Genomic DNA, 21,145 nt, shown 5'->3' on the forward strand with positions numbered 1-21,145 from the left:
TCAACCAAATAATGTTGCAGGAATGTTAATCTTATCTGTTTCTAACGACAGGACAATCTGAGATGGTGGGTGTCATGGGTTGCTGAAATGACATGGAACGGCCCTTGTGCTAGGCGTTGGAAAAAAGTATAATATTAAGTTCTAAAAGCATTTTCAGAACATCATGTTCAACAAGGTTACCCAACATCGCCATGTAAATCAATGTTGCATGTTGATTTGAGCGTTTCAGTTCAACATTTAACACTAATGTAGAAATATGCTTCAAACACAAACGGAACCAAATGGTAAGTTGTTGCAAAAACGTAGAATTCTTAAGTTGATAGATATATTATGAATATGTCAATTTCCTTTGTTGTAGTTTTGACTCAAATAATCGTTCAGATGTTGCAGTTATATTTAATTAAATTAACATTTCTGAAAATCATGCTTTAAAAAAAAAAAAAAAAAAAATATTTTAATTTTATTTTACCCCATTTTCTCCCCAATTTCATGGTATCCAATTGTTAGTAATTACTATCTTGTCTCATCGCTACAACTCCCGTATGGGCTCAGGAGAGATGAAGGTCAAAAGCCATGCGTCCTCCGAAACACAACCCAACCTAGCCGCACTGCTTCTTAACACAGCGCGCATCCAACCCGGAAGCCAGCCGCACCAATGTATCGGAGGAAGCACCTTGGCTGGCGTGCACTGCGCCCGGCCCGCCACAAGAGTCGTGAGGGTGGTGTGGACATCTTAGCACCCTGAATTTCACCTAATTAGCATTTAGGAGGAGGTGCACCCCTCCCTCTGCCCCTTCCCGGCCCTGGGGGTGGTCCTCTGGCGTTTCCAGGCGGAACCCTTGGGCCTGGGGGGCGGGTCACAGCCGCTCGGGAGTTTGGTGCAGCCAATGAAACATCCTTCTGAAGGTTAACCCCCTTGACATTGTCAGCTGCTCCTGGACGTTTTGCCACCTTGGGAAATTTGCTGCCCTTCTCGCTCATGCTGTCTGAAAAAGCAAAAGAGAAAAATGGGGTGGATGTACAGCTACTTATTCCACATATTATTGTGTTACAACCTGAATTGAAAATGGATCAAATATATATTTTTCTTACCCACCTACACATAGTACCCCAAAATGAAAAAGTGAAAACATGTTCTTAGATTTTTTTGCATAAAAAAAAGAGAAAAAAACCCTACTTGCCATAGAGTTTCAAGCTGATTTAAGTCAAAACTGTAATTAGGCCACTCAGGAACATTAAATGTTGTCTTGGTAAGCAACTCCAGTGTATATTTGGCCTTGTGTTTTAGGTTATTGCCATGCTTTAATGTTAATTTGTCTCCCAGTGTCTGTTGGAAAGCAGACTGAACCAGGTTTTCCTATAGGATTTTGCCTGTGCTTGGCTCTATTCCATGTATTTTTTATTTTAACTCCCTAGTCCTTGCCAATGACAAGCATACCCATAACATAATGCAGCCACCACCAAAATGAAAAAATAAAAAAATAAAATGATGTACCTTTTGTCTCTCTGTGTTTCAAAATTTCCCTTCAATTCGTAAGAGGCTGAATGTATCTCATCGGAGAAAGCATCCAAGTGAGCAAACATCTCCCCTTTGTCTCTGTATGTGTAGCCCATCTATCTGATGCTGTCTGGTCAAAAAGAGTAGGATATTGTTGCCACCAGTAGCATTGAATGCAAGGGGAGTCAGCAAGCATGTGGCCTCCCTTGATTAAAAAAGTATAAACTAATAATGGCGGATAATGACGGATGGAAAACAGGGTGGTACGGCAGGTGCCGCTTCTCATACGAATGCTGTTATTTTATGTAAAACATCAGGTGTACGCCGACCCCAGCTAAGTAACTCATGCAAAGAGTTAAAGCGCAATTATGTGTTTTATCTCCAGTACTTTGCCATGATTGTCAGTTATGTAGCTGCTCTAGTGATAATGTCAGTGCATCCTTGCTGGGATGACACAATCAGTCTACTACCGGAGAATATCAACACCAAACACATTGGTTCACCATTCCACGGAACGAACAGTACACAGCATACCATAATGTTCTGAATAATGACCAAGTCTACCTCGCTCCCTATTCCACTGAACCGCTTAGGCGTAACAAATACAAGTCCAACATTTATCGGAAACTTTTAAACTACCTGTTCACTAACACTCTTCCTTGGCTAAATGGAGAAATCTGGAAATTGATGAAAGAACGATATTATGCTCTAAAAATAGCCCTACGATCCAAATTAGAGCATGACAGATGTAGGTTTACCATGTTGAGAAATAAGGTGATGAAAGAAATCAGACAGGCCAAGGCAAACCTTTTTATTAACATAATTGGTGAAGCTAAACAAGTTAACAGGGAAAGACCATAGTAACACTGCAAAAAGACTAGAAATCATGATGAATAACAATGTAACACAGGATGCAGTCAAAATAGCAATAGCCTTCAGTTCCTACTTTATTGACTCTGTCAGGGTACTGACACAGAACCCCTCCACTGTTTTCTTGGGCTCAGTGCTAGTAAATTACACTCAACCTGTCTTCATCATAAGGGAGGTTTCTGAGACAAAGGTGAACAAGGTGATTAGCTCACTAAAGAACTCTAAAGCCAAATATGTGTTTGGGCTGGACTCTACCTTTCTTAAAAACTACAAAGAGTCACTCATTGGCCCCATTACTAAGGTCACCAACACATCTATTGGTCTGGGGGTGTTTCCAAGGGTATGAAAGTCGGCCATAATAACGGCCATCTTTAAATCGGGCGACCCTGCTGACGTGAGTAACTACAGGCCCATTAGTATACTACCTGTGGTGTCAAAGGTTGTTGAAAAGTGTGTAGCAGAACAACTGATTGCCCACCTCAGCAACAGCCCCTTCACATTACACTCCATACAGTTTGGCTTCAGAGCAAAACACTCCACAGATACGGCCAACTGCTTTCTTCTGGAAAATGTGAAGTCCAAGTTGGACAAAGGGGGCGTTGTTGGGGCTGTGTTTCTGGACCTAAGGAAGGCTATTGATACTGTTAACCATGAGATTCTCATCACAAAATTGTCCAAGTTTAACTTTTCCCCCGATGCCTTGAGATGGATGAAATCATACCTTGAAGGCAGAACTCAGTGTGTCAGAATGAGCAATGAGCTGTCGCCCACTCTTAGCTATGATGTGGGTGTGCCCCAACAGTCAATACTGGGGCCCCTCCTGTTCAGCCTGTACATTAATGATCTCCCTTCTGTCTGTACTGGGTCTGAAGTTCAAATGTATGCAGATGATACAGTGATATATGTGCATGCAAAGAGCAAACAACAAGCTGCACAAGAACTCACTACTGTAATGGTCCAGGTTACAAAGTGGCTCAGCCTCGTGTTTGCATCTCAATGTGAAAAAACTGTTTGCATGTTCTTCACAACGAGGGCAACAGATGCTACTGAGCCAGATGTCTATGTGTCAGGGGAGAAGCTCCAGGTGGTATCTAATTTGAAGTACCTTGGCATCATACTTGATTCCAACCTCTCTTTTAAAAAGCATGTGAAAATAATTCAGATAACCAAATTCAACCTAGCTAATTTCCGATGTATACGAAATTGTTTGACTACAGAGGTAGCAAAACTGTACTTCAAATCTATGATACTCCCCCACTTAACATACTGCTTGACTAGTTGGGCCCAAGCTTGCTGTAGAACATTAAAACCTATTCAGTCTGTCTACAAACAGGCTCTCAAAGTGCTTGATAGGAAGCCCAATAGGAATCATCACTGTTACATCCTCAGAAAGCATGAGCTCCTGAGTTGGGAAAATCTTGTGCAATACACCAACGCATGTCTTGTATTCAAGATCCTAAATGGCCTGGCTCCCCCTCCACTCAGTATTTTTGTTAAACAGAAAACCCAAACATACGGCTGCAGATCCACAAGGTCTGCCATGAGAGGTGACTGTATAGATCCATTAAGGAAAAGCACCTTTAGTAAATTCGCTTTCTCTGTGATAGCTTCCCATGTCTGAAATACACTGCCATCAGACACACATAACTGCACCACGTATCACACTTTCCCAAAATGCATGAAGACATGGCTATAGGTCAATCAGATTTGTGAACATGGTCCCTAGCTGTGTATTGCCGCTTTCCACGTTGTCTGTTGTCTGTAGCTTGTGAAGTGTGGGAACACTTTGTTGCTTTTATGAATTTTGTCTTGCTGCTTTTTGTTCTATGTTTCTCTGTCTGTATGCTACGTCTTGCTTGTTCTATGTTGCTCTGTCTGTATGCTATGTCTTGCTTGTCCTATGTTGCTCTGCATGTGCTGACTGCTCAATGATTGTCTATATTGTAATTGTTTTTAATAACCTGCCCTTGAAAATTAGCCGGCTGGCTAAAACTGGCACTTTTACTGAAACGTTGATTAATGTGCACTGTCCCTGTAAAAATAAACTAAACTAAATAAACTCAATAGCCAATCAGCATTTAGCTAAACTGAGCAAGCTCAACTGTGAACGGTCTTGGCGCACCAAAAAAAAGTGTCATGGGAAATCCGTTTGGATTTGGCTTCACACCAATCATATTACAAATGTAAAACATCAAAAGCCAAACATCATTGACAGAAAAAAACTTGAATTGTTGCATCTCATTGTGTTGTTGTACTCTGGTGGATAGCTAGCTAGTTCAAATTGGCACTTTCCTAAATTAGCCATGGATGGAGATAGAGATTTGGACTTGTAGTTTTACTTAATTCTCCATAATGGCAAATGATTATAACGGCGATTGGGAACCAACTATAAAATTATACATTATGCCCCAGCCTGAGAGGATAGAAGTTCAATATGTAGCTAGATGTAGTAAGCTAATGTTAACTAGCTGGCTCATCTTCGCTCATGAAAGAAAGTTAGGCTTGCGAGCAAACATTTTAGTCAGGGAGTCTAGGTTTTGGCAACATGAAGGAAAGGAGGATGGCATTGGCATTTCTCAACAAGTTAGGTGAGTCAACATGTTTTTTCTACTTATGCACACACACACACACACACACACACACACACACACACACACACACACACACACACACACACACACACACACCACACACACACACAGAAATCAGTAACATGGACAGCCACCTGATACTTAGCTTACATCGATTGGACTAAATTGTTTTGGGAATCTAGTTGTCACTGTATTAGACTAAGCATAAGTGATTTAATTGATGATGTTGAAGTTGAAATAGTGCTATATTCTTTGCGACTTGTGATAACACTGTTCTAAATCAATAGTTATTTAGTCTGAAAATTTCGGAAACATTAACTTGATTGACCTTCCTGTAGGCCATGTAACTGTTTGTAACATGCAATCTGCATGTGCATTGTGGACTCCACCTGAACGATGTTGCGCTCCTTTTTGTGATTAAACAAAGGTGTTGTTGAATTCATTCTCCCTCTGTATCTTCTTACTTTCTCGAGCTTAGACCTAAATATCACGGTGGCAAGGCATACAGTGCCTTCAGAAAGTATTCAGACCCCTTGACCTTTTCTAAATTTTGTTAAGTTACAGCTTATTCTAAAATTGCTTAAATAAATAAAATCCTCAGCAATCTACACACAATACCCCATAATGACAAAGTGAAAACAGGTTTTTAGACATTTTTGCAAATTTGTAAAAAAAATAAACAGAAACATAAGTATTCAGGCCCTTTGCCATGAGACTCGAAATTGGTGCATCCTGTTTCTACAATTTGATGGGAGTCCACCTGTGGTAAACTCAATTGATTGGACATGATTTGGAAAGGCACACACCTGTCTATATAAGGTTCCACAGCTGACAGTGCATGTCAGAGTAAAAACCAAGCCATGAGGTCGAAGGAATTGTCCGAAAATCTTCGAAAGAGGATTGTGTCGAGGCAAAGATCTGGGGAAGGGTACCAAAACATTTCTTCTGCATTGAAGGTGCCCAAGAACACAGTGGCCATCATTCCAAAATGGAAGAAGTTTGGAACCACCAAGACTCTTCCTAGAGCTGGCCGCCCGCCCAAACTGAGCAATTGAGGGAGAAGGGCTTTGGTCAGGGAGGTGACCAAGAACCCGATGGTCACTCTGACAGAGCTCCAGAGTTCCTCTGTGGAGATGGGGGAAGCTTCCAGAAGGACAACCATCTCTGCAGCACTCCACCAATCAGGCCTTTATGGTTGAGTGGCCAGACAGAAGCCACTCTTCAGTAAAAGGCACGTGACAGCCTGCTTGGAGTTTGCCAAAAGGCACCTAAAGACTCTCAGACCATGAGAAACAAGATTCTCTGGTCTGATGAAACCAAGATTGAACTCTTTGGCCTGAATGCCAAGTGCCACGTCTGGCACCATCCCTATGGTGAAGCTTGGTGGTGGCAACATCATGCTGTGGGGATGTTTTTTAGGGACTCGGAGACTAGTCAAGATTGAGTGAAAAATTAAAGGAGCAAAGTACAGAGAGATCCTTGATGAAAATCTGCTCCAGAGTGCTCAGGACCTCAGACTGGGGTGAAGGTTCACCTTCCAACAGAAAGGTGAACCCTAAGCACACAGCTAAGACAACGCAGGAGTGGCTTTGGGACAAGTCTCTGCATGTCCTTGAGTGGCCAGTCAGAGCCTAGAGTTGAACCCGATCAAACATCTCTAGAGAGACCTGAAAATAGCTGTGCAGCAACATTCCCCATCCAACCTGACAGAGCTTGAGAGGTTCTGCAGAGCAGAATGAGAGAAACTCCCCAAATACAGGGGCTGCCAATCTTATAGCATCATACCCAAGAAGACTCAATGCTGTAATTGCTACCAAAGCAGCTTCAACAAAGTACTGTTTAAAGGGTCTGAATACTTATGTAAATGTACAATTTAAGTTTTTATTTTTAATACATTTGCACAAATTTCTAAAAACCCGTTTTTGCTTTGTCATTATGGGGTATTGTGTGTGGATTGATGAGGATAAAAAACATGTAATCTATTTTAGAAAAAGGATGTAATGTAACAAAATATGGAAAAAAGTCAAGGGGTCTGAATACTTTCTGTATAAACTTTCTGCACTATATAAACTAACAGGTGATAGAGCAAACCATGCCATTATCACAACCCATAGGTTGCAATATGGCTTTTTTTCTGTCTTTGCCTTGCTTTGGATTTGCCCCAAACATAATGCTTTGTGTTCAGGACATAAAGTTAATTTATTTGCCACATTCTTTACAGTTTTACTTTAGTGGCTTATTGCAAACAGGATCCATGTTTTGGAATATTTATATTCTGTACAGGTTTCCTTCTTTTCACTCAGTCATCTAGGTTAGTATTGTGGAGTAACCACAATGTTGTTGAGCCTTCCTCTGTCTGTTTAAAGTCACCATGGTGAGATCTCTGAGCGGTTTCCTTCTTCTCCGGCAACTGAGTTAGGAAGGACGCCTGCATGTTTGTAGAGACTGGGTGTATTGCTACACCATCGAAAGTGTAATTAATAACTTCAACATGCTCAAAATATTCAACATCTGCTTTTTATTAGTACTAATCTACCAATATCTGTCCTTCTTTGCGCGGCATTGGAAAACCTTCCTGGTCATTGGGGTTTAATCTGTGTTTGAAATTCACTGCTCGACTGAGAGACCTTACAGATAATTGTATGTGTGGTGTATAGAGATGAGGTAGTCATTCAAAAATCATGTTAAACACTATTATTGCACAGAGAGTGAGTCCATGCAACTTATTATGTGACTTGTTAAGCAAATGTTTACTCCTGAATTGATTTAGGCTTTCCAAAACAAAGGGGTTGAATACTTACTGAAGTGAGACATTTCAGCTTTTCGTTATTAATTCATTTGCTTTAAAAAATGTAAAACATAATTCCACTTTAACATTATGGGGTATTGTGTGTAGATCAGTGACACAAAATCTAAATTTAATCCATTTTAAATTCAGGCTGTAACACAACAAAATGTGGAAAAAGTCAAATTGTGTGAATACTTTTTGACAGCTCTGCTTCGGAGCGATATTATGATACAATTCACTCAAAACAAACTGTTTCTTCTATTGATCTTTGAAGTGGGTTCACATTTTTTTCTTAATGCCAAAAAAACATCTAACCACCAAGTGGTGCTGAGTGGAGATGGTAGGAAGGTAGAGTAGGCTATGTGAACTGACCTGGTGGGGGTGCTTCTTCAGCAGGAGGGGGGATTAGAGAACGATTGGGAAGAAGGCCAACCAGGTCATGCATCACCTGGTTGGTACTCTCCTTGTTGTTCCTCCTGTTCTTCTCCTCATCTCTAGCCTAAACACAACCGCAGATTATACTGTTGGTGTTGCTGCATTCATATTTACACACCCTTCAGCATTACGTACATGCATTTAACAGTACTGAATAACATGTCATTATTTACAGCATAGGATTTAAGTCCTGAGAGACGGCAGCTCAGGTGCTCATGGTCATTTACCATTTGCATCTTCCTCTTCAGTTCCAGGTTGGCATTTTGATAGTTTTTGGAGGTCGCATTCAGATAGTAGATGGCCAACCTGACACAGGATCACAGAACTATTGATATGATGAGCATGTGTGTGTTACTATGACCATATGCATGTTTGCTTTAGTGTGTGTGTGTGTGTGTGTGTGTGTGTGTGTGTGTGTGTGTGTGTGTGTGTGTGTGTGTGTGTGTGTGTGTGTGTGTGTGTGTGTGTGTGTGTGCGTGTGCATGTGCGTGTGTGTGTGTGTACATACACCATCAGCAGCACAGCTGGTATGATCAGCCCAGGATTAGTTGCGTAGGTGAAGATATTACCAATGAACGCTGGTAGGTCCTTCTCTATAGTTTCCATGACAACGTCATACATTTGCGCCCTTCCACTAGTAGACAAGAGACCAGCATTAGTTGTGTGCCCAGTGTGTATGTGTGCGTGTGTGTGTGTGTGTGTGTGTGTGCATGAGAGACACCTGAAGGGGCCACAGTCAGAGGAGGGCGGCAGGGTCATTATGGTGTAAACCACTGGCAGAAGGCTGAGGAAGAGCACCAGGAGGAGGAGGCCCATGTAGAAGTTGTTGGATTTGGAGGCCTTGAAGACCCTCTCATGGGGAACGTTACAGCTCATCACGGCCCAGCACTGGTAGTACATCGAGGAGAGGAGACGCAGGACGTTCAGCCCTACCAGGCCAGGTGCGTAGAACGCACCCATCCTGAAACAAACACAGAAACAGAAATATGTGATAAACACAACTTACAGGTTGATTGGAAATGTGTTGATAGTTTATGTGATGTCTCATATTTACTCACCAAATCATTCCTTGATTGAAGATTAATCCAAGCACGTTGCCGCTGATGTCAAACTCTCCATAAGACGGCTAGAATCACATATAAATATTTGAATTGGTGCAATGCATGAGATAAATAATGTAAACATAATTCTGTTCATTGTCCCCCCTTTCTCTCTCCCTCTTTCTCTCTCTCAGTAATTAACTTCCTAGGGCAGTGTCCTGTGTCTTGGTGAATGCGAAGGATCACCTATCGTGCCAGATGTTGCTGTGTGGTATCAAGTTTACTTGTTCTCACACATACAATAAGCAAAGATAAAACAAAGTAAAGAGCAATATAGTAGTGCTGGATTGTATTGATAGTGAGTAAGTATACCTTGTTACCATACTACCATACATGTTATTACCACTTTATCCCATACTGTAATGTAAAGTGCTACCAAAATGTCTTACGATAGAATGGGAACACACACACAGTAGAACAGTAGTTATGTTATTCTTCAGAAGCCTAGCACGTACAAATCCAGCCTCCAGGTCCCAGCACCAACAGTAGTTGAGGAAACGCACAATCACGGCTCGCACAAAGTCACCAATGAGGATGGTCAGATATGTCACCTGGATGTCAGAGACGGTGAGCTTCACAAACTCCTAGAGGGCAGCACAGAAGGGAAACTAAACATGAAACGCCCAGCAGGTCACACAACCTCAGTCTCATCACTGATGCACAATGACAGAAACTTTATGGGCTGCCAAGGTCAGGTGGAGGAAAACCCAGGAGGAACAACAAAAGAATAAAAAACGGTGGTCTGCTATGTTTAGTAATAAAGGGAAAACGGAGGAAGAACGCGGGTAATCCTCACTATGCCAACGTCGGTCTCCCAGCACGGCCCTCTGATGACATCAGCAGGAGGGATCTCCGGAGGGGGGATGTCAGTAGTGTTGTGGAAGGTGCTGTAGTTGGCATAGTACTCCTTCAGACCCCAGATAGTGGCATTCTTAATATACTTCTCCTGTTCCAACTGTACACATGTTAACACACAAAGACAGGTTCAGTAAGTAAGTAAAATATAAGTGAGTTAGTAAAATATACATTCATACAATATGTACGGAACACACACACACACACACACACACACACACACACACACACACACACACACACACACACACAGGTGAATAAACACACAAACATGCATTTGCAGGTACATAACACTGACACATTGTCTGGTACCTTTTCATTGACATCATCAAACAGGGCGAACAGGAAGGTGTAGAGGTTCCCAAGGAACAGGGCAAAGATGCGGCCCAGCTGCCACTTGAGGGCGATACGAGGGTGGTACTCCTCCAGCTCAGCGATAGTCTCAAAGAGAGGGGGGCACACCAGCCCCAGCAGTGACATCACAACCTCCACCTGGAAAACAAAACACAACCAATCACCAGGATGAAGACTAAAAAAATACTTTAATGAATAACCATTAAATACTGAACATACTATTATTAAATTAGTATTTCTTTATAAAGATGTATTAGCATTTATAAGCATTATAAGCATTACATTCATAAACATGTATAACATGTATCATATAATTTATAAACATGTAATAATTTTTAGTGGCTTACTCATGAAAGTTAAGTGTAACCCAAGTGTGGTATGATATATATATTTTATAAATGTTTGACTGTCATGACAACCCAGATAATAGCACAACAACCTACAACTGAAGAAAACAGGACAAACACCAAATGTACATTTCTGGCTCACTCCTTTTGACTAGATGTACCATAGCACAGCATGTATCTGATCATAACAACTCAACCTGCCTCATTCTTTTCATACCAGGAGAGCGTATTCTGATCTAGTTTTGCAAAGTCCTGAGACCTCTTGACCACAAAATAGATGAGGAAGCCACTGCCCCCCAGGCTGCAGAGAATGAAAAGATTGGCTAGAACCCGCAGGAACCTCCGCAAGTGGATGTTCTCATCCTTCTGGTTCTCCTGTTCGTCTACTATGGATTCCTACCGAGAACAGTCGATTAGTGAGAAACACAGTGGATACTATGGATGAAGATAGTAAGTGTCTAGGCCCGTACATGTAGTACATTTTTACATGTATATGATTCTTGGGAGATTGAAGATTTTTAAAGATAAGAGATATGGATATTTGTAGAACAAAGTTATGCATAAACAACAGTTTATTGTGCCAAGCTAGTGGTAGGTCGGTCTATTAGCTATGGATAGGCCTAAGTGTTAGCTGCTGCTGTGTTTACCTTAAAGCTGGTGGTGATGGAGGCATACTTGTTGTCAGCTGTCTCTGGGTTCCCAATGAGGTAATCCCAGCTGGTGAACATCTTAAAGGTGAATGTAAACTGTCCATCGTCCCCACCATCTCCTCCCTCATCCGAGTTACGGGCCATCCTGGGGGGGAGGGTTGCTGGCATCAATATTTCGGATACTGTTTGTGTGTATGTGGATTAGTATGTATTTACTGTGTGCATATGTGTATGTTCACGTGTGTGTTTAACCCACGTTCTAATGACCACCATCAGGCTGTAGCCGAAGATGCCAACACCGACCAGTAGGTAGGACAGTGGCAGTCTGAACTGGAGGAGTCCGATGGTGCGTTCGTCATTATAGTAGCCATAGAACAGAACAGAGTACTTGCAGTAGCCCTGGTGAAATTAAGAAAAATAATCATGTTCATATGCAAGTCATTCATCTGAAATTAAGCTGACAGTGACAAGTACAATTGATGTACTGAAAATGTGTAACACTTAAAGGACCCACCCATAAGTTGCAGCCACTATTTCGATGCCATTTCCTGCCCGAAGAATGATGAAGGCTACTTACACATATTCACAAATTTAAATATACATATTCAATGAAATGATAGGCTACAATAGCTTTGCTCATAATCATGTAACATGTAACTAACTATAAGTTCCTTGAATTTTCTTTTGCTGGTTCCTTTGCATTATCTGAATAGACACGTGTGGGTTCTAGCTATCATTACACCAATCAAAGCATTAATCTTTAGGAGAGGGGGGGCGAAGACATCAAAACTATGAAATAATACATATGGAATCATGTAGTAACCAAAAAAGTGTTAAACAAATCAAAATATATTTTAGATTTTAGATTGTTCAAAGTAGCCACGCTTGGCCTTCATGACAACTTTTCACACTCTTGGCATTCTCTCAACCAGCTTCACCTGGAATGATTTTTCAACCGTCTTAAAGGAGTTCTCACATATGCTGAGCACTTGTTGGCTGCTTTTCCTTCACTCTGCGGTCCAACTCATCCCAAACCATCTCAATTGGGTTGAGGTCAGGTGATTGTGGAGGCCAGGTCATCTGACACAACACTCCATCACTCTCCTTCTTGCTCAAAGAGCCCTTACACATCCTGGAGGTGTGTTGGTCATTGTCCTGTTGAAAAATAAATGATAGTCCCATTAAGCACAAACCAGATGGGATGGCGTATTATTGCAGAATGCTGTTGTAGCCATGCTGGTTAAGTGTGCCTTGAATTCTAAATAAATCACTGACAGCATCACCAGAAAAGCACCCCCACACCATCACACCACCTCCTCCATGCTTCATGGTGGGAACCACACATGCGGAGATCATCCGTTCACCTACTCTGCGTCTCACAAAGACACGGCAGTTGGAACCAAAAATATCAAATTTGGACTCATCAGACCAAAGGACACATTTCCACCGGTCTAATGTCCATTGTTCATGTTTGTTGGCCCAAGCAAGTCTCTTCTTCTTGTTGGTGTCCTTTAGTAGTAGTTTCTTTGCAGCAATTCGACCATGAAAGCCTGATTCATTCAGTCTCCTCTGAACAGTTGATGTTGAGATGTGTCTGTTACCTGAACTCTTTGAAGCATTTATTTGGGCTGCAATCTGAGGTGCAGTTAACTCTAATGAACTTATCCTCTGCAGCAGAGGTAACTCTGGGTCTTCCTTTCCTTTGGCGGTCCTCATGAGAGACAGTTTTATAATAGCTCTTGATGGTTTTTGCAACTGCACATGAAGAAACTTTAAAAGTTCTTGAAAAATTCCGGATTGAATGACCTTCATGTCTTAAAGTAATGATGGACTGTCATTTCTCTTTGCTTATTTGAGCTGTTCTTGCCATAATATGAACTTGGTATTTTACCAAATAGGGCTATCTTCTGTATACCACCCTAGCTTGTAACAACACAACTGATTGGCTGAAATGCATTAAGATGGAAAGAAATTCCACAAATTAACTTTTAACAAGGCACACCTGAAATGCATGAAGCTGGTTGAGAAAATGCCAAGAGTGTGCAAAGCTGTCATCAAGGCATTGGGTGGCTACTTTGAATAATAACTCATATCAAATATATTTTGATTTGTTTAAAACATTTTTGGTTACTACATGATTCCATATGTGTTATTTCATAGTTTTGATGGCTTCACTATTTTTCTAAAATGTAGAAAATTGTAAAAAAAATAATGAAAATCCTTGAATGAGTAGGTGTTTCCAAACATTTGACTGGTTCTGTATATATAACCATTTTATAAATGGTATTATATATATATATTTGTTTTGTTTTGTTGTTTATATAGACCACCAAAGAAAAGTGAAAATGGACAAATTATTCAATGGATTATGATAATTTTCTGAAAAAAGATTTTAAAAAGTAGACTTGCAAAAACACACATTTGCACCGCCTATTTTAATTTGCTCCATGGCTCAGGCAGCCAAGTGGACACAAGGCTGTTTGGCTCAGCTCAGTCGCGAAGAGGAATAACTTTGCAGCTGTTTCTGATGAATAAATAATGCCACGCTGGTGGGTGGTAACATTCAAGTAAAACCCAGCCCTGAAACTAAACATAGGCTGAAAATAATTTGATTGTCATATAGGATCCGAAGTTGGCAGTTCGGATTTGTCACTTCAAGTGCCTGAATATATAATACTTTGAATAAAACGATGGCTTATTGACTTAAATCGCTGTGCAACATCATGGGTAAGTTCTGGCCATCGTCTTTCAGCTTGAAACAGTGTATTTCTACCGGTGTGGGTGTTTAATTACAATGCAGGTACAATGCAATATGATGATGTTATTAATGAACATGTATGACCCCTAATGTCTTAAAATCTACTTTTTACCCTTTTTTTACCAGTAATTTAAAAGTACTGTATGACATCACATTTTATGTATGTTTGTTTCATATGTACAATCATATGAAGTAAACCTGAACCTTAAGTAAACTTAACAAGGTGCTTAAATATGGCATCACTCCAAAGATCCTCACTCCAAAATCAAGGAGGACGGAGTAGTCCATGGCTTTGGCCTGCTGCGCTCTGGGAACAGTTTTCCTGGGTATAGACCCATACGGAAGACCCATCATCACCTCCGGACAGAAAGAAAAGAAAAATGAAACGGAAGTGGGGAAAAGACTGTAAGAATGAGACAGTGAGTCCCTCCTACGATATCTCTCCATATGCTGACCAAATGAACTGCAAATATTTTGCAAGACAATGGACTATGTGCTTAAGGTAAAAAGCTGCTCACCTCTGGGAGAACAACAAGACCAAACATTAACCCAAACAGGACCAGGTTTAGACCGTACATCCACCGCAAGAAGATGAAGTAGGAAGCCACAGATGACCCAAAGTGACCTGAGGGTTAGAGTTCAAACTCCAAAGTTACATAATGAATAGATAGAACTACATTACATGAACAAGACAGAAACTCATAGCTTTAAATAATGGTACCCACTCTCAACCTCTTTAATCTTTCTTTCCCATGGAATACAGGCTGTTTTGAAATTGTCAAAGTCACGGTTGAACTTGATCATTTTCTGAAACAGAAAAGGTTAAGAGAGAATATTTGAAAATAAAAGTTTATCACAGACGTACTGTGTAGTTCCTGATAAGAAAAAATCATGAAGATTATGTTGCACTTATGATTTAACCCTTAGCATACAATTTCTGTGCTCCAGCGGAAATCAAATTAACATAATAAAAAAATCCCCATCTCTTTAAGCTAGAGATATCAGTTTTTGCATGGGCTGCGTCTCAATCCCCCACATCTGCCGATATAACCGTTCCGCATCTTCAGTGAAAGGTGGCAGAGATAGAGTGGTGTTTGTTAGACCATGTGACATCCCGAAACTTCAAAACATACTTCCTTTCGATAATGTTTTTTCAATGTTTCATCCAATACATACATATATTTGTAATTAAAAAAACAAATAAATAGCTAAATGATTGTTGGTATAACCATCTTAAAACAATTCCATATGTTAGTGTAGACCCCCATCCCCGTCCCCTGATTTAGACAGGGCTTAGACTCTAGAGGGTTAAATGTGTATTTTACATGCCATATCAAATAACATCAAACATCAAATGTAGACCTTACAGTACAATTACTTACAAGCCCTTAACCAACAATGTAGTTTTAAGAAAAATAAGTGTTAAGTAAATAATAGATACGTAAAAAACTAAATAGAAAATAATTAAAGAGCAGCAGTAAAATAACAGTAGCGAGGCTATATACAAGGGGTACTGGTACAGAGTCAACGTGCTGGGGCACAGGTTAGTCGAGGTAATTGAGGTAATTATGTACATGTAAGTAAAGTTAAAGTGACTATGCATAGATAATAAACAGAGAGTAGCAGCAGCGTAAAAATAGGGGGGCAGGGGTAATGTAAATAGTCTGGGTAGCCATTTGGTTAGCTGTTCAGCAGACTCATGGCTTGGGGATAGAAGCTCTTAAGAAGCCTTTTGGACCTAGACTTGGCTCTCCAGTACCGCTTGCAGTGTGGTAGTAGAGAGAACAGTCTATGACTAGGGTGGCTGGAGTCTTTGACCATTTTTAGGGCCTTCCCCTGACAACTCCTGGTAAGATATCCTGGATGGCAGGAAACTTGCCCAGGAGATGTACTGGGCAATACGCACTACCCTCTGCAGTGCCTTGTGGCCGGAGGCCGAGCAGTTGCCATACCAGGCAGTGATGCAACGAGTTAGGATGCTCTCGATGGTGCAGCTGTATAACTTTTTGAGGATCTGAGGACCCATGCCAAATCTGTTCATTCTCCTGAGGGGAAATAGGCTTTGTTGTGCCCTCTTCATGACTGTCTTGGTGTGCTTGGACCATGTTAGTTTGTTGGTGATTTGGACACCAAGGAACTTAAAGCTCTCAAACTGCTCCACAACAGCCCCTTCGATGAGAATGGGGGTGTGCTCAGTCCTCGTTTTAATGTAGTCCACAATCATCTCCTTTGTCTTGATCACGTTGAGGGAGAGGTTGCTATCCTGGCATCACACAGCCAGGTCCCTGAACTCCTCCCTATAGGCTGTCTCATCGTTGTCGGTGATCAGGCCTACCACTGTTGTGTCGTCGGCAAACTTAATGACGCTGTTGGAGTCATGCCTACAGCAGAGGACTGAGCACGCACACCTGAGGGGTCCCCGTGTTGAGGATCAGCGTGGCAGATGTGTTGTTATTTTTTAATTTTTTATTTAACCTTTATTTAACTATGCAAGCCAGTTAAGAACAAATTCTTATTTACAATGATGGCATACCAGGGAACAGTGGGTTAACTGCCTTGTTCAGGGGCAGAATGACAGATTTCTACTTTGTCAGCTCGGGGTACCGAGCCAGCAACCTTTCAGTTACTGGCCCAACGCTCTAATCACTAGGTTACCTAGTCCCCACCTGGGGGAGGCCAATCAGGAAGTCCAGGATCCAGTTTCAGAGGTAGCTGTTTAGTCCTTAGCTTAGTGATGAGCTTTGAGGGCACTATGGTGTTGATCTGTTGGGGCGGTATGCAAATTGGAGTGGGTCTAGGGTTTCTGGGATAATGGTGTTTATGTGAGCCATGACCAGCCTTTCAAATCACTCCATGGCTACAGAAGTGAGTGCTACGGGTTGGTAGTCATTTAGTCAGGTTACCTTAGTGTTTTGGGGGACAGGGACTATGTTGGTCTGCTTGAAACATGTTGGTATTACAGACTCAGTCAGGGACAGGTTGAAAATGTCAGTGAAGACACTTGCCAGTTGGTCAGCTCATGCTCGGATTTCATGTCCTGGTAATCCGTCTGGCCCTGCGGCCTTGTGAATGTTGACCTGTTTAAAGGATTTACTCACATCGGCTATGGAGAGCGTAATCACACAGTCATCCGGAACAGCTGATGCTCTCATGCACGCTTCAGTGTTGCTTGCCTCGAGGCGAGCATAGAAGTAATTTAGCTCGTCTAGCAGGCTCGTGTCACTGGGCAGCTAACTTAAGTCTTAACATATTGAAGTTATAAATGCATAATTTGTTTGAATTATTCATAATGATTCAGTAGGACATAACTCATCTTTAAGACTGTGGACTCAGTTGTAAAGTTAACACTTGGCCTAGGAAAAGTTACCTTAGCCATTATGACTTTGTAGGCGTAGAGCTTCCTCCCTTTGCCCTTTCCCAGAGCCCCCTCAAACTTCTCCACAAACGCCTGGCATTCCCTACAATTCAAACCCACAAAAAAGAATGACTAATCAACCAACAAAAAGTATCAATCACTGGTTTTATAAACCACCCACCAATAAATCAGTGAGAAGCTGGTCAAAGAACATCAATCAGCAAAGGGTAATGGACAATCTATCTACTTTGTCGTTCCATAAAGTAATTAAAGTATTTCACAAAATAAATTGACATTTGATCAGGCACAATTATATTTAAATTGAATTAAAAAATAAATAAGATGACATCACAAGTAATACATTATTATTGTGTAAGCCTTAAGGAATGTGTAAAGTACTGTAGTTATAGAAAAAAGAGAAAACAGCACAGCAAGAGCAAGTCCCTATGTGAAGGCAATCAGCCAATGGGAAATCAGTGGAGGAATACACATGATGGTGGCCATTTTGTTTACTTGAGGAGTTTAAGCCTCCTCTTCATGCGCCACGGTTTGTTCCTTAGAGTGGCGATCAGCTTCTTCTTCTCCTCCACCTCTTCCTTCTGAGCAGCAATCTCCCCTTCTGACAGAGAATCCTCGTCCCCTGACTCGCCCGAAGAAGAAGAGCTATCAGAAGAAAGAGCTGTTACCAGGGCCAGGGGTCAAGTCAGGGTCAACCATGTGTCAACCAGAGTAGAGTTATAGTTCCGGTCAGACTGTCTTTGCTAAGAGTGGGCAGTATGGCCAGAGGCTTTACACAGTGCCCAATTATCATGGTACAAATGTTGAACTTGTCACATTATGTTGAAACGCATCTGGCAGACCAACAGAAAATACAAAAAGTGAACATTGCTTTGGCAATGTAAGCATATGTTTCCCATGCCAATAAAGCCCTTAAATGTAATTGAATTGAATTGAAATGAGGGGACAAGAGGGGACACATGCAAGTCAAATAACATATCCTAGAATAGTCCAGTAACCTGGTTCTCCCATCGACCCAACCAGACACGAACAAACCCCATTCCGACCATGTAATCCCTCAACTCAATGTCATGAACCAACACTACCCCATGATTGAGCCAGCACAAATACCACTACAACCCAACTCTATTCTGGTGAAAAATACTGGTTATGCATTACCAAAACTTTAGTGGGGACATTTTGAGAATGTTAAAATGGTTGGACACTTTTGAAAGAGGTTCCCAGGGATGACCCAAGGGATGTCCCATCACATGACTATACGTTTTCTCCATTAACATTAAGTTAACACATTCTAGAAACGTTGAAAAACAACGTAATTGGATTATTTCCCCAAACGTTCTCATAACCATTACAGCATGTCCTTCTACTAATGTTTATCAAATCGTTTTTTCTGGGTTAAAAAAAAAAATCTGGAATGTTGTCATGCTAAAGTTAGGACTTAACTGTGACTCAATTGGAATGTTACCCAGCATTATAGGATCGTTCACTGTTTGCTGGGATGAGACATATTTCTCAAAGTATCAAGTTTTAATATCTCCATAGCTCAATAGCCTAATATCCAGAATCATGTCAAATGTGGGTTTATGTTTTGAAATAAAAATATGTTTAGAGTTTAAAAGGGGATTGTAAAAGTTTGTAGAAGGTTTCTAAGTGGTTTATAGATATTTTATTAGTTTAAAGTAGGGATGCACTATATTTCGAAATCGGCCGATATTAGCTAAAAATGCCAACATCGGCATCGTCTCTATGTGTTATGGTGAGTGAATGAGGACCCAAAAGCGAACTAACTTAAACAGAGCTTCTTTAATAACCAAACATAGGTAGGCTCAGATAGACTGGCAGATTCCGACAGGACAGGACAAGGTTACAGCAAACATGACGATAGTCTGGCTCAGGCATGAAACACAACAAACAAGAATCCGACAAGGACAGGAACAGAAACAGAGAGAGATATAGGGACCTAATCAGAGGGAAAAAGGGAACAGGTGGGAAACGGGGTGAATGGGTAGTTAGAGGAGACAAGGAACAGCTGGGGGAAAGCGGGGGAGAAAAGGTAACCTAACAACGACCAGCAGAGGGAGACAGGGTGAAGGGAAAGGACAGAGACAAGACACAACATGACAGTACATGACAGTACCCCCCCACTCACCGAGCGCCTCCTGGCGCACTCGAGGAGGAAACCTGGCGGCAACGGAGGAAATCCTCGATCAGCGCACGGTCCAGCACGTCCCGAGAGGGAACCCAACTCCTCTCCTCAGGACCGTACCCCTCCCAATCTACGAGGTACTGGTGACCACGGCCCCGAGGACGCATGTCCAAAATCCTGCGGACCCTGTAGATGGGTGCGCCCTCGACAAGGATGGGGGGGGGGGGGGAAGACGAGCGGGGGCGCGAAGGACGGGCTTGATGCAGGAGACATGGAAGACCGGGTGGACGCGACGAAGGTATCGCGGAAGAAGAAGTCGAACTGCGACAGGATTAATGACCCGAGAAATACGGAACGGACCAATGAACCGCGGGGTCAACTTGCGAGAAGCCGTCTTAAGGGGAAGGTTCTGAGTGGAGAGCCAAACTCTCTGACCGCGACAATATCTAGGACTCTTAGTTCTACGTTTATTAGCAGCCCTCACAGTCTGCATCCTATAACGGCAAAGTGCAGACCTGACCCTCTTCCAGGTGCGCTCGCAACGTTGGACAAAAGCCTGAGCGGAGGGGACGCTGGACTCGGCGAACTGAGATGAGAACAGCGGAGGCTGGTACCCGAGGCTACTCTGAAAAGGAGATAGCCCGGTCGCAGACGAAGGAAGCGAGTTGTGGGCGTATTCTGCCCAGGGGAGCTGTTCTGACCAAGACGCAGGGTTACGAAAAGAAAGACTGCGTAAGATGCGACCAATAGTCTGATTGGCCCGTTCTGCTTGACCGTTAGACTGGGGGTGAAAGCCGGAAGAGAGACTGACGGAAGCCCCAATCAAACGGCAAAACTCCCTCCAAAATTGAGACGTGAATTGCGGACCTCTGTCCGAAACGACGTCTGACGGAAGGCCATGAATTCTGAAAACATTCTCGATGATGATTTGTGCCGTCTCTTTAGCAGAAGGAAGCTTAGCAAGGGGAATGAAATGAGCCGCCTTAGAGAACCTATCGACAACCGTAAGAATAACAGTCTTCCCCGCTGACGAAGGCAGTCCGGTGACAAAATCTAAGGCGATGTGAGACCACGGTCGAGAGGGAATAGGAAGCGGCCTGAGACGGCCGGCAGGAGGAGAGTTACCGGACTTAGTCTGCGCGCAGACCGAACAAGCAGCCACGAAACGACGCGTGTCATGCTCCCGGGTGGGCCACCAAAAACGCTGGCGAATGGAAGCAAGCGTACCCCGAACGCCAGGGTGGCCGGCTAACTTGGCAGAGTGAGCCCACTGAAGAACGGCCAGACGAGTAGGAACGGGAACGAAAAGAAGGTTCCTAGGACAAGCGCGCGGCGACGGAGTGTGAGTGAGCGCTTGTTTTACCTGCCTCTCAATTCCCC

The 21,145-nt window shown here is 42.3% G+C and overlaps 1 protein-coding gene across 1 annotated transcript in view; it reads right to left on the reverse strand.

Moving 5' to 3' along the window:
- Nucleotides 1–698: 698 nt before the first annotated feature.
- Nucleotides 699–21,145, reverse strand: part of LOC110525112 (transmembrane channel-like protein 2-B) — a 30,719-nt gene continuing 10,272 nt past the window's right edge. Inside the window, exons 3-17 of the mRNA XM_036979792.1 lie at nucleotides 18,115–18,264; nucleotides 17,614–17,704; nucleotides 14,445–14,603; nucleotides 11,745–11,887; nucleotides 11,486–11,633; nucleotides 11,040–11,234; nucleotides 10,450–10,629; nucleotides 10,079–10,237; nucleotides 9,738–9,866; nucleotides 9,241–9,308; nucleotides 8,904–9,143; nucleotides 8,691–8,816; nucleotides 8,410–8,488; nucleotides 8,120–8,246; nucleotides 699–986 (exon numbers count right to left, since the gene is read on the reverse strand). Of these exons, the coding sequence (XP_036835687.1) occupies nucleotides 757–986; nucleotides 8,120–8,246; nucleotides 8,410–8,488; nucleotides 8,691–8,816; nucleotides 8,904–9,143; nucleotides 9,241–9,308; nucleotides 9,738–9,866; nucleotides 10,079–10,237; nucleotides 10,450–10,629; nucleotides 11,040–11,234; nucleotides 11,486–11,633; nucleotides 11,745–11,887; nucleotides 14,445–14,603; nucleotides 17,614–17,704; nucleotides 18,115–18,264 (2,224 nt within the window). The 3' untranslated portion in view covers nucleotides 699–756. The remainder of the gene's footprint in view (nucleotides 987–8,119; nucleotides 8,247–8,409; nucleotides 8,489–8,690; nucleotides 8,817–8,903; nucleotides 9,144–9,240; nucleotides 9,309–9,737; nucleotides 9,867–10,078; nucleotides 10,238–10,449; nucleotides 10,630–11,039; nucleotides 11,235–11,485; nucleotides 11,634–11,744; nucleotides 11,888–14,444; nucleotides 14,604–17,613; nucleotides 17,705–18,114; nucleotides 18,265–21,145) is intronic.

Source organism: Oncorhynchus mykiss, chromosome 6 (genome assembly GCF_013265735.2).
Source record: "Oncorhynchus mykiss isolate Arlee chromosome 6, USDA_OmykA_1.1, whole genome shotgun sequence".
Lineage (NCBI taxonomy): Eukaryota > Metazoa > Chordata > Actinopteri > Salmoniformes > Salmonidae > Oncorhynchus > Oncorhynchus mykiss.